At 39.2% G+C, this 13,865-nt stretch overlaps 1 protein-coding gene across 1 annotated transcript in view; it reads left to right on the plus strand.

The window, feature by feature from the left end:
• The window catches only part of MAGI2 (membrane associated guanylate kinase, WW and PDZ domain containing 2), a 223,949-nt gene that overhangs the window by 41,285 nt on the left and 168,799 nt on the right, over nt 1-13,865 (plus strand). Inside the window, exon 6 of the mRNA XM_021709136.1 lies at nt 6,765-6,957. Within this exon, the coding sequence (XP_021564811.1) occupies nt 6,765-6,957 (193 nt within the window). The remainder of the gene's footprint in view (nt 1-6,764; nt 6,958-13,865) is intronic.

Below are 13,865 nucleotides of genomic sequence, written 5' to 3' on the forward strand. Positions count from 1 at the left end.
CGTAAAATTTGCATTCCTAGCACAGTCTACAGTTATTCTTGAGAACTACAAGAGAGAAAGGAGGAAAAACTGGGTCAGCCTAAGGCCAGATAACTATTCTGCATCTACTGCCTGCCTTAGGTTCAATAATTCACTGGAGAACTCAGGAAAGTGCTATACCTAAAATTAAAGTCATATTATAATGAAAGGAGACAAATTAGAACCAGCCAAAAGAAGAGATGCATAGGACAAATTCTGGAAATTTTCCAAATATGAAGCTTCCATCATCCCTAGAGACATGTTAGCCTCCAACATAGACACATAGAGTATTGCTAACCAGGGATGCTCACCCAAGTTTTAATGTCCAGTGTTTTTATTGCGGTTTCATTACATGTACATGATTCATTGAGTCATTACCCCCTCCCTAGAGGTCAGGCTGATATCATATGGCTCAAAGGTCAAACCCTCTAATTGCATGACTAGTCTTTCTGATGTTGTCAGTCCTCATCCTAACATTACTGGTGTGTCTGGCTCCATCTTGAGTCATCTCCTTAGCATGAATTATCCAGTATGATCTAAGGGGCTCACCATGAACAGCAAAGATAATCCTGTTTCAAGGGCACAGGGGCAATGACTAGACTTCTCTTTGGGCTGAGACCAAATTCTTTATAACAAAGCCATATGCTTAAAAAGACCCAAGTGAGTGGCACAAAATAAAACCACACTCAAAATAAAATACAACTTTAAGGTAATTTTTATAGCATGTTGTAGGATACTGGGCACTAGTTAAAACAATTGCAGGGCACTTAAGGGTAAATCTGTAATAGTTATACTGACATAATACCTCAAACTTAACTATTTAAAGAGTTTCCGTTTGTTCCAGACTACACTGACTGGCATGCTCCCCACTCCTCCATACCAATCTGTGAGCTCCTCGAAGGCAAAGACTGGTTTAATGGTGTTTGTATCTTCCAAGCCTAGCCTGATACAATAAACAGTTGTTCAATGGAATTGAAAAGAGTACTTTTCACCAAGCCAAATCTGTCACCTGAGCTTCTCAGAACAGAGAATGATCTCTAGTTTACATTTTCTGAGGCCTCTAAATTCTAGTCTCTGTATATTTAAAGCAGCCTAGTCCTAGAAGGAGAGATGGTGTCATGACAGCCCTACAACATGCTTTGTTTATTCCCCAATTTGTTGAGCATCAACAAATTTCACATTTTTTAAATTTTTGATTTTCATCTTCTCTTGAAAAATAAATCTGGGAACATTGAGCTCATCTTTCTCAATGACAGTAAATGGCTGGAGATTAGTGGTGGTCCTTTACAAACTGAATCTTGCCACAGTTCCCCAAACTACCTTATATCTGTGTTACTCATTTAGGCTCCTATCTTTGAAACTCCCATCCCAGATGACTGGATTAAAAAAAAAAAAATGGAAAGATGAATATTCTAGAGGCTAAGCATTGAAAATGTTATCAGGTCCCTTTTCCCATATATAAATATGAGTAGAAGATTAAACTATAAAATAAATGTAAGACAAAGCAACAAAGTTCTAATTCTTCCCATGATACTTACTATAACATAGTCTTTGAAATATGAAATTCTTTACTTTGCTGGACCCCAAGGCTCACACTTTGCCTGCGTTGGGGATAAACCAGCATTCAGTAAAGACTGTCTTCAACTGCTCTCCTCCTCCAGAAGTGGGAGGGATTGCATGACTGAATCATGGTGAAGGCATGATCTCGGCTGGCTCAAGAAGGGGCAGACTTTGCCTGGCACAGAAGCAGTAGAATTTTTGCCAAAATAGAAGATGTATTGCTCAGAATGAAACTCAGGGTTGTGCCTGAGGCCATGGTTACTACCCAGCCTAGGGACATCTTTCTGCTTGGTTTCTACACAAGTTCCCAACACTTCTGAATATTGGCTTTGTATTCCTAAGACCTATCTCCCTTCCGTGGACAGGTATCAAGTGTTTATGATAAGCCTCCTCAGATTACATGAATTGCTAGTTATCCTATTGTGTTTATTTATATTTATTCTAGTTTCTTCCTTCATTTGAATGATTCAAGACATATTCATTCTGTAAGTTACAATTTTGATATTTAAGCCTTAAAGTGAAAGCCTAAATCTACCTGAAGCAAACAAAGCCAGAAAATGAGTCTAGGAAATCAGAATATTGCACCTCAGAATGACCATGTTGGGAAGAGTAACTCTACCACAAAGATCTCCCACAGCCTTTCCTTCTTGCTTTTCACATTCTAAATCCAGAGATAACTTACAAACAAAATGTGCTAGCCTCATTTAGTTGCTGGTGTGCTACAAAGGGAGAGGCGTGTGAGGTGAGTTGGTCCCCAGCTAAATTAGGTCTCATCAGTGCATCAAACAGGTTTCTGCCTCCGTATATACGAAATGGTATTGACATCCCAGGGTGCACATTAAACACGACAGCATGGCTTTCAGCAAATAATGAACAGCAGGACTCCAGCTCAGACAAAGCATATGGGCATTTTTCCTGCAAGAGGAAATACATTTTCACAGTTAAATAACAATAGAAATAGAAAGAAATGAAAAATTGCCAGAAAGGAACAAAAATGGGGATTTCCAGCTGTGAACTGAAAAGAGATGGAAAGGCATCAAGATGGAAAGATCTCGAAAACACTGCAGTAAAGAAAGGCCTGTGTGGAGAAAAGTCATTCAAAGAAAAAGCTAATGATGGACCTAGTCCACAAACTGGTGGCAGAATTTCCCAAGGAAAGAGCCTGAAATCTGCTTGTCACAGGGGCAGTTTTCCCAGGCTACAGTTATTGCAGAGCAGATCTACAGGGCAGTACAGGAAAGAATTAAAGGGATCAAAAGCCCTGAAAAGGTGGTTTTGGTTTTGTTTGTGTCTTACTTTTTTGTTTGTTTTTGTCTTTTGGGTGTTAGTTTTTCCCCCTGGATTACTGGGATCTCAGCCACTTGAATGTGAATTGCTGTTATTCCACACAAATGCTCTGTTTTGCTCTGTGCCCTCACAGCCTGAGATAAAGTGGAGTTTTGGAGTTGTTTCATTTCTTTTGTTTTTCAGAGACAGCAATTGGAAAGACAGCACCAAGGGTCAGTTGTTCATGGGGAGGGTCTTTCCTGATATGTTATGCCACAAAGTTTTTCCTTCAGGACCAAAGCAATGGAGATCAGATAATAAGCTTCTCCAAGAGGACAGAGAAGAGAAAACAGAATCTTGGGGCTAAAGGGAATTAATGAATGGGGCAATGACAGTGGTTTCTGGAAAGGCTCACGGGCCAGAGGTCCACAAGACCAGAAGGAAAACGTAGCCTGGTAGGTAAGGGAGCCCAAAACAAGAACCTGGGGGCTGAGGGTGAGGCCTCAATAGACCTAGAAAGTGACCACCGTGATGAATCAGGGAGCTCAGGTCATGCACCCAGAGGACAGTAGCTCGCAGTCTTGGGACATGACCAGGGAGACCACAGATCCTGTGGCTATTAGACCAAATGGGAACAATCAGGGCCTTGCTGCTACAAGTATGATTGATCTATGGACCAGTAGTATCCAACAACTCCTGGGAGCTCGTTGACCCTGTAGGATCTCAGGCCCTACCCAGGCCTGCAGAGCTCTCAGAGGGTGGGTTCAGAATTGTTTTAATAAGCTTATCAGGTGATTGCTACACATGCAAAAGATGGAGAACTATAAACTTAAAGGGTCAGATATCCTCAAGTGTGTTCTCAAGAGCTTAAGCAAACATGAGAATGTGTGCACTGGAAAGCCAGCATGAGTTATAATATAGTGCAAGAAAGAATCATAGATTATCCAGTTCCTATAGTTACAATGGCAAATAGGAAATAATAGATTATGTCCAGTGTATAAATTGTATACAAAGTAAAGAAAAAAGGTTGTGTTTTGCTTTCCCTGAGTAGAGACACATACACAAAGGTACAAAATGCCAAAGGTTAAGGAGCAACAGCAATATGAGAGCTGGAAGCAGTGACTATGGGAGTGGTCTCCTCTGCCCAGCAAAGGTAGCAGCTCCTGACAGAGGGGGCAAATGTAACTATACAACAGAGCTGATGGGCAAGCATCTCTAATGCCTGCCAAGCTCAACTCAAGTTTATTTAACAGCTATGGAAACCTTTTTTTGAAACAAGGTAAAAGACAGATTATATAATTGTATAATAATACATATACGTGTAATAATTATGTCATACTACATAATTATACTTAAGGGTTATACTGAATATGCTATTTGTTTAGATTTTCAGTTGAATAGTAATTGAATATTCTGTTTATTTAGAAATAAATATATATAGGCGTCCTACTAACCAACTCTGTCACCACCTTGGCCATATGCCTGACATCCCCCCCACCCTGCTCTATTTTTCCATAGTACATGCCTTCCAGCATACTGTATAATTTATACATTTATTACATTTATGATTGTCTGACCACGAGAATGGAAGCTCTATAGGACTCAGTTTTTGTTTGTTGTTCACTGATGGATTGCTAGCACCTGAAAGTATCCTGGACTCAATGAATATTTGTTGAAATAATGAATTAATGAGAAAAGTACCTCATATCTCAGCAATATGGCAGAAAACCAGATGTTTTACTGAGTTTTTTTAATAAGTGATATATAACTGCTAGCATAGAATATAACTTCAAGAGTATCTGTAAATCTTGCTGTATATCATGCTATTCTATAGCAAGAGAGGAACAGGAATTTTCCAATGTGAAATTTCATCTTTACTATTGTTGTAGAGTGCTCAGTTTATTGCAGCTATGGCTCTCTCAGTTGTAACCTCTATTTTTTGTTTCACTTATCACTTAGAATCAAAGCTATACCTTAAAACTGATAATTAGCCAGCCAAGAAGCCTTTTCTCTCTCTCTCTTTCTCTCTCTCTCTCTCTAACTAGCTATAAACTCTCCCACTACAGTGTACAGGAAATCTAAAGGCTGAAGCATTTTCTTTGGGCCAAATCAACTAAATGCAGCTTTTCATGGGGCAGTGGAGAAACATTTATTTTAACTGGCTTTTGCACAAAGCACTTACCAAATCTTTGAAGTGCTCTGTAGTGGGTTGAGCCTTTTGAAGAAGAGATTGGAACATCTTTATAAAGAAACTCATAAATTCAGGTTGGCATGACAATCAGGGAAAATGGAGACTGTCAGAGCATGCCTAACTGCTGGACTATAGCAAATGCGTGCTGGGTTGCAGGGAAAGAACTGCACTGTGCAACCAATCTAAGGCAGGAGATGTGAGACCTGTACTGTGAGAGCAATCGTGAATCACTCATCAGAACACTAACACTCCACATGGAGGCTCCGCCCCATCCCCTCAGAAATGGGGAGAAAGCAGCAATAGAGTGGGGAATTTTCATTCCTGTGGGGAAAGAAAACTAGTCAATGACCAAGGTTGTGAATTTTGCGTGTACCTGAGAAGTCCTGGGCATTCAGCTTTGATTATCAGACTGGCAGGCCGCACTGAGCAGTGTGACTAAGTGCAGAGGAAGTTTCTGCTGCCAAGCCTGAAGACATGCAAACCTACAAGTCACAATGGAACAACTCTGCAAATTAGCTAGAATTCACAGATATGGGATCTGAAAGAAATTATTGTGCCAGAAGGAAATCAATCTGTGAGCAAGGGATCACTGTATGAGGATTTAGTCAGATCTCTGTAGTATCATCATGTTGATGGTAACCACTGCCCAGAGCTGCTGTGTGACTAAGCCACTGGCTTAAGAAAGGGGAAACCTGTTGTCCAGGAGTTGGGAAAATTGTTTATAAGTTAAAACAACAATACTAAGATATTTAATACTATTTTCTTTCCTCTGAGAAAGAAAAATGCCTTGCTAATGGGCACTACCCTGAATGTTTCTAAAGGGATATGGGAAACCTTATGTATTGCCTTTCATCACAGTCCCAGGTTCAAGGAATTATAACAATAACTGCATCTCCCAGATGTGTAACTCCTCACTTCCTGGCACAGTATCCACCTAGACAGCAAAAGCATTTCAGGGGACAAGCAGAACTGGGAATGTCCTTTGGGCAGAAGACAGTATTCTGAGGAAGAATTTAAAAAGCAAGGAGCAAAAACCTAGAGAAGGTTTTACTAAGACTTTTTTGAGTAAGTCAACTGGTCAGAAAAGGCCAGTGCATTTTGCTTTGTTTTCTCCTTTAGCCCCCTCCTCCACAGCTTAAAAAAAAAAAAAAAAACTGTAACTCTTTATCAGAGATGAATAATGTGCAATCACTAGTTTCCCCTTGACTCTTTTTGATCATGTGTCATGAAAGAAGTTTAATGTTTTGCATGAGTTATCCCATTTGATCCTCTCAGTAAGCCCATGAAGTAGATTCAGGTATTATTTTTTCCATTTTGCAAGTGAAGAAACTGAGGTTCACAGAGGTTGAGAAGCCTTACCAAAGGCCACACAAATATGAATTGGAGCCAAGATTCAATTTCCACCTTGTTTTAGCATCAGATTATTTGGGGTTAGAATTTTTCTTAAGGGTGATAATTTATGAGCCAGGAAGCAAGTATCCCCCAAACTTCATGGCAGTCAGCAGCATGTTCAAAGCATGTATTTCTCTAGAAGTAAGCAACTTCAATGAGTTGGAAAGGCATTCTTCCAACCTCTCTCTTTTTTTTTTTTTTAACTTTTCAAGTGCATGCACAAGAGACAAGGGATAGAACGTGAGAATAAAATCTTCCACAAGTTACATAACTATATATAAAAAGGAAAAAGAAGATTTGAGATGCCAAAGTCCTTTCCTTCTCATTGCTTCTCTAGATTTTGATTGGAGCCGTCATTGCCATGGGCTCAGCCGACAGAGACGGCCGCCTACACCCAGGAGATGAGCTCGTCTATGTGGATGGGATTCCAGTGGCTGGCAAGACCCACCGCTATGTCATCGACCTGATGCACCATGCAGCCCGCAATGGGCAGGTTAACCTCACTGTGAGAAGAAAGGTGCTATGTGGAGGTATGTACCTGAAGCCTTCAAGAGGAGTTAGGGGTTGGTTGGTGAGGTGCTTTTGTGGGACACAGTAGTCTCACTTGAAACAAAATTTTAAATCAGTTTCTGTATTATATGAGGAAAGAAACAACCTAGATATTCCAAAAGTAACTACAGTTTGGTGAAAGTACAGATTTTCACCCCACTAATACAAAAATTCAGTCTTTGAGGCCTATATTTTGTATGTAGTCATTAAAAAATTCTAGCAAAGCCTGGGGCTAATTTAAGGTATGTATGCTCTTTGCTCTCTAGTAGATGCTAGTTCTAAGAAGAACATTATAGTAGTAGAAAATATGCCTTTTGAAAATGTTCCTCATTGTGTTTGCAAACCAAGAACCCAAAATAAGGCAACCAGGATAGAAAATGAGCTTTCACTGTAGAGCCTCATGAAAGGTAACCCTAGAGCTGTTACCCTGATATAGGAAAATGCAATATAACTCACTCTGAGAAAGCACAATTTATATAGCTCCAAACTTATGAAATAGATAAATTTGAAGTAATTAGTCCTTTTACAATTATTTTCTCAGCTTCATAAAAGAATCTACCAAAGAAATACCTTTCAAAGTCAGCCCTTGTATTTATGATTTCATTTATCTCTCTTCCTCTTATCAACCCTTCGAAAAAGATTTATTTTGTTAACGAATGTATCTGCTACAAGCACCACACAATTTTTTGTAATCTTCCCTGAGATATTCCCTGAGGACCACCCAGCTTTTGTTCTGTGGGTCACAAGGGCAGCAACTCCAATGATATTCAATCATTGCCTTCTGCCTCCGTGTTCTGCCGGCCTCTGCTCAGCCCCTTGATGCCCCTCATACAGAATCATCAATACTAGAAGTAGGAGGGAACTTAGCAATGTGGGCTCCATCTTGTTACAGATGACAAAACTGAGGCCCAGAGGTTTGGTAGCTTGCCAGTATTTCAGAGTGAATCAGTGACAATGCAGAGACGGACTCTTCTCTTCAGGGCCAGGCTTTATTTCTCTATATTACTCTGTCCCCTTCAAAGATGTTAGTCCAACCTTTAACAAATGTCACCCCATTATACAGGGAGTCTTTCATATGTACTGTTATAACATGTACATTTAAAAAATGACTACCAGCTAATAATAGACTATGAAGGACTAACAAGAAAAAGGTTTATTAGTTGGACTAAAAATCCTTATTTAAAAAAAGATATTTTATTTTATTTTAGAGTTATGGGGTACATGTGAGGATTGACTATATAAGTAAATTGCGTGCAGGTAAAGTTTGGACTTCTACAGGGCCCTCTCTCCCCCTGATAGTGGACCTAGTACCCAGTGTGTTGCCATGTTTCCCCCTCCTTCCTTGTTCCCTCCCTCCCTCCCTGCCCTAGCAGTGGCCAATGTCTGTCATTCCCACCCTTGTGCTCATGTGACTGGTAATCAGGGTTCACTTATGAGTGAGAACATGCAGTATTCAGCTATTGGTTCCTGTGATAGTTCACTTAGAATGATGGTCTTCAGCTGCATCCATGTTGTCGCAAATGACATGATTTTGTTCTTCATGGCTGCATAGTATTCCATGGTATATATGTACCACATTTTCTTTATCCAGTCTACTTTCAATTGGTATCTGGGTTGGTTCCATGTTTTTGCTATTGAGAATAGTGCTGCGATGAACATACGTGTGCAGGTGTCTTTTTGGTAGAGTAATTTGTTTTCCTCCGGGTATATTCCCAGGAGTGGGACTGCTGGATCGCATGGAAGCTCAATTTTTAGTCCTTTGGGAAAAAAAATCCTTTTCTTTTTGAGTCCCCTGGAAACTAAATTATGAGCAAGGGCAGTCAGTTAAAAGGGCAAATCAAAGGAATTGTCAGCATTCACCGGTAGAAACTTCCATATATCTTGTATTGTAGGAGATTTTGCTAAGAGGTACCATTCATCTTCAGAAATTCATGGCATGTCACTTGATCCAAAGAAATAAACCCTTGTAAATTATGCGTTATCCTTGGGCAAGATGCCAGGAGGAAGACAATGCTTCCTTGGTTAACATTTAACTGTCTCTCTTTCTCTGCAGAGTGATTTTTAATAGAAAGTTTGCTGTGCTATATGTTCTGTAACTAAAGATAAATTTAAAAGATACCTGATTTACAAGGAAATAAATATACTGCAAAGTGCAAAACCAATGCACCAACATAATTTCATGCTCCCTTGTCACCAGCTGATTATTGCAAATTAAATTTTGTTTTAATCAACCCAAGCTACTGGAGTGTATGCCAAATGCTGCAAAAATGAATTCTTGCAATTTGTGGACCATGTGACTTCTGTAAAGATGCTCTTTGCTGCAGTTCTTACCAACTTTACTCAGTTAGACTTTTGAGTGCATTTCAAGTGCATTTAATTTTTGAAAATGTTCTGCTGCAGATTGCTTATTCACACCAGGAAAGTTTCCAAGTTAATTCAGCTCACTCTTCCTTGAAAGCTTCATCAGTATTGAAAATGATTCAGTTCAGCAAAGGATACTTTGACAGCAAAGTAAATGCCTTTAAACAAGATGGAAGAGATTTTTTTTAAAAAAGGTTGAGAAGGCGACCTTACTTCATAGCTATCATCTCTCCAAAGTGAGAAGAAATAACTAGAAATGGACATGGCAATGGAGATGTCTTGTCAAGGGCTGTTCTTATCATTGTTATTATAGTATCATTGTTGCTGTGGTTTTCTAAGCAAAGGCAGTGGGAGGCTCAAGCCTGGTTCAGAAAGAGATGGTTCAAAGCTGAATGGAAGTGAGCAATCAGCTTGGGGAAAGACAGACAGGTAGGAAGAGGGGCAACATTGCCACCTTCTTGTACAAAGGGGCAATACTCTGGGAGAGGTCTAGGAAGAAGCAAGGTCATAGGGATTACACCCTTCAACCTCAGCTTGTACAAATGCCCTACCCCACCTCAGAAGACAGAGAGCACTGACTTCCTAGTTGATGCTCAGGAAAAAGAACACGTTCATTATGAGAGACACAGAAAGGTTCGTTACACTGAGCAAAAACTCAGATAACACAAAGACTTTCCCTAAATATTAAATTATTTTAAAGTGTACATACTAAAAATAGAAAAGCAAAATTTTTAATTAGGCAATGGCAAGATAGATTCTCGAAAGTGAGTATTCATTGAGTAAGGGAAGAAACTATCTAGTAGTGCCTCCGACTTTATTTACCAGATAATTGTAGCTTAAAACCTTGCACTAGTTTTAAGAGACGATGTCTTATCCATACCACCCGCTCCCATATTTAGTTGTTTCTTCCTAAGAATATTAGAGGAGTGGTTTCATTATTATACTGAAAAAGCATAAATATTTGTGTGTTTAGTAGATCCGCTTTGAGCCATTCAGCCTAATGACACATTATTTTGAATGTACACCATTCATTCGAGCAGAGGGTGTCTCTGGGGAATTTCCTAAAGTGTAAATCTAGAATTGAGGTGAAAGAGAGTTTTATAACTTAATCAAAACATGTTAGAGTCGGTCTTAAAGCTATCAGCATCTTTTCTCTAACACCTAAGGGAATGTCTAACTCTTGGCTTAATGCTGAGAACGGGAAGGTTTGCTTGGCAGCTGGGTGAAAAGTTTAGCCAGTGTTTAGGGTGCCAGTGCATTCCTGGATCCTGGTTACCACACATGTTGCCAATTCTAAATGCATTCCTTTGTTCTTTGTCTGCAAGCCTGTCACCCATTTAAATAAGTTGGCTGCCTTGAGGGGTGTAAGCCAGAAGTGCTACACAAACGCCTGCAGGCAGGCCAGCCCTTAACATTGGTAGGGCCACAGCCTGTGGGCTGCCACCTGCCCCGAGGTACTGTGAGGGACCTGGTGGACATGCGTGTGGACAGCCCGGCCCATATGTCAATGCACATGCTCCATTGCCTCAGACATGCTTCAAAGCAAAATATGCCCATATGCAGTGCTATCATCCATCTTGGGACAGTTCTCAGTGCCTAAGAGGCCCAGGCACACCCTGGAAGCAGGCAAGAGCTATGTGGTTACATAATCTCAGAGTCCTGGTACCTAGTGTGGTCTAGAAGAGAAATGGAGGCTCCAGTTGAAGAAGTTCTTTTAGTCCTGTGAATTCCTCACTCTATGAATATATGAGTGAATAAATGAGTAAATGAGGTATTTGCAAGAGGCACTCGGGAGTGGGCCAAGTTGTGAGAACCTGCAAACCTCATACCCAGTCAAGGGAGCAGCCATTACCCAGCTCCTGCTGGCAAGTGCCAGGTATTTCAAGAGCAACTGGAAATCCACATCTCTGTAAAATCTTCCTATTTACAAACATTGGCGGTTGGTTTTAACAATTATTAAATCAAGTACAGGCCAGCATTGTGCAGACCAGGAGCAGCCCCTAGCCAGTAACTGTTCCGGTCTTAGCCATCTCCCCTGGCAGGCATCAATGACTCCCACCTTCCCAGTGGGAGACCCTCTCCCAGTCAACACAGAGATGGTTTCCAGTATGACTGATGGAGACAAAATGGAAACTTAACCTAAAAATTAATTATTTGACTTGAGTAGATACTGACTGAATTCTATGAATCCATTTGTGTATAAGTCAGACGAATGAGTCAGGCATTTTGGAAATTTGGAAATTCTTTAAGAATTATACATGATATTTAGTCACTTTATGAGATTTTACTATATTATTCTAAAACACCTCTGTTGATGTCCTATACCAGGCTGGGTTTTTGGAAAGAGAACAGTCTCATTTGGATCCAGAGCCAGATGAGTAGAAAAAATGATATGGGGTCAATCCCTCAAAGGCAATCATACTACCAGTTTTCAAGTGTCAGGTACCTAGAACATGCCCAGGAAGAACGGGCAAGTGCTCTTAACTTCCTGATTTTAGATGTGCTCATTTTGCTAAAGATAAAGAACTTTGGTCTGGTGGTTGAAAGAGAAGACCAAAAGCAATAGAGAAGTATCCTTTCACTTACCCCACAGAGCACTTACATTGACTTAGTCAATGATTTTCTTTCTCTTTCTAGAAACTGTGGCATAGCCACTCCCAGCCATTTACTGCAAAGACAGATAATTCTTTTTTGTTGCCAATTTACTGACAATCACAGCTCTCAACCCCCTAAAATATGACAGCCAGAAAATGAGATCTCTCTTGTCACTGCCTATGACATTTAGTTACTGATTTGGTCCAATAACTCAAGGAGAGTTTCAATTTAATGTAGCTGCATAATAATTGTTTGTTTTTCTTCTTCTTGACTATCCCTAATCATTTTATTTCCAACTTGTACAAGGAGTGATAAAGGACATATGCTTCACCAAGACAATAATAACCTGTTTTTGGATAATGTTTTTCATCGGGGAGGGTACATTTTACAGTCATAAGTTTTAAATTCTGGTTGAAAACAGGAAAAAGCTTTGACATTGACATTCTGTTATTTTATGACCTCGGTACATTTCTTACAGATGAAAAACATCCATTTTTTTCTTTCATTAAAATCTGATTAATTAGATCTTAAAGAAAAATCTAATTTACCAATTAATAGCAAACAACAGCCTGCGTCTCATTCATTCTGTAAGTACAAATCAGAAATGAATACATTTTTGTGAGGCCATTTTTTAAAATCTGAGTGTATAAATAAATGCAGCTCCCTCTTTGGGTATCACTGTAACAAAACATCTCTTAGAGTCTCTGTTCTTTCTCTCCCCAACTTTTTCATTTCAAAATGGAATTGCAGCTTATAAAGTTAACAGCCTTTATTGGAACATTCGCTAATTGTTTTAAACTTGTCATATGAGACACCTTCTAGAGTTCTAACTAGGAGATCGTATCTAGAGACCCAAAAAGAAATAATTAATGGTGATTATTTTTCATCTTATTATTCCTCTGTTCCATAAACATCTTTTGACTCCACTAATCAAATTGTAAGATGGAAATGAAAGAGTCCTATTTCTAGTTACAGTATTCTAGTGCCCACTTCAGTTCTTTTCATCAGAGTATTAAATTAGAATGACAAATTTTTTTCTGGATGACAGGCCAACTTTCATTTCAAAAACTAGCTTCTTTGGCTGCCAACTTTCTATCATTTCTCCATGTAAATATGTTTGCTTTCTTATGAAAGTATCGGTTTGGTTTATTTGGTTGATAATAGAGTATATTTTGTAATAATACAGACTGTAAATAAATAAGATCTTCAATGGCTCCTTAGAGATTCAAAATCCATAATTCCTTAGCTTGACAACATTATTAGATTTGATCCTAGAGTGAACAAACTACTTTTTAAATGAAAAATCACAATTTATTTTTGTATTCTTTTAAACCACTTTTTTGAGATATGGTTGACATACAAAACGCTGCATGCAAACTACTTTAAAGAAGTATATTTTCCTCATACATGAAGTGAATTAAGAATTGTAGGCTAGCAGAATATCACAAAATAGAACTAACTAACTATAGCTCTTTAGAAAAATTATTTTACGTTGACAACTCTTGAGCTGTTAGCTCTCCTTACAATACCTCTACAACAGCATTTCTCAAAGGATGGCCTTGAAATTTGATAAAGAGTCCTGTGCCCAGTCCTGCCTAGACTTACTGAAAATACCTTCTCTGGATAGGTCCTGAAGATGTATGTTTTACAAGTTCTTTAAGTGACTCTTAGGTACCCTACAATTTAGGTTTCCACCTACTTATTTTGTGATCTTTTTCAGTAAATTATTATTATTATGCAATAAAGGAGCTCAATATCTAAAACTAGACATTTTCCCAGGGGTTTGCAGTCTTAACAAGAGGAAGATATAAATAAGTGACAGCACAGAGGAGGCTGTTGAAGGGTTTAACCTGTGTTTGCTATGAAGGCTAGAAATAAGCCAAGACCTTGGAGCCTTTACACCCAGTTTGGTAGCTTTTCAAATGTTCTGCCT

The sequence above is a fragment of the Carlito syrichta genome, unplaced genomic scaffold, assembly GCF_000164805.1.
Source record: "Carlito syrichta isolate Samal-C Ts95f unplaced genomic scaffold, Tarsius_syrichta-2.0.1 Scaffold165773, whole genome shotgun sequence".
NCBI lineage: Eukaryota > Metazoa > Chordata > Mammalia > Primates > Tarsiidae > Carlito > Carlito syrichta.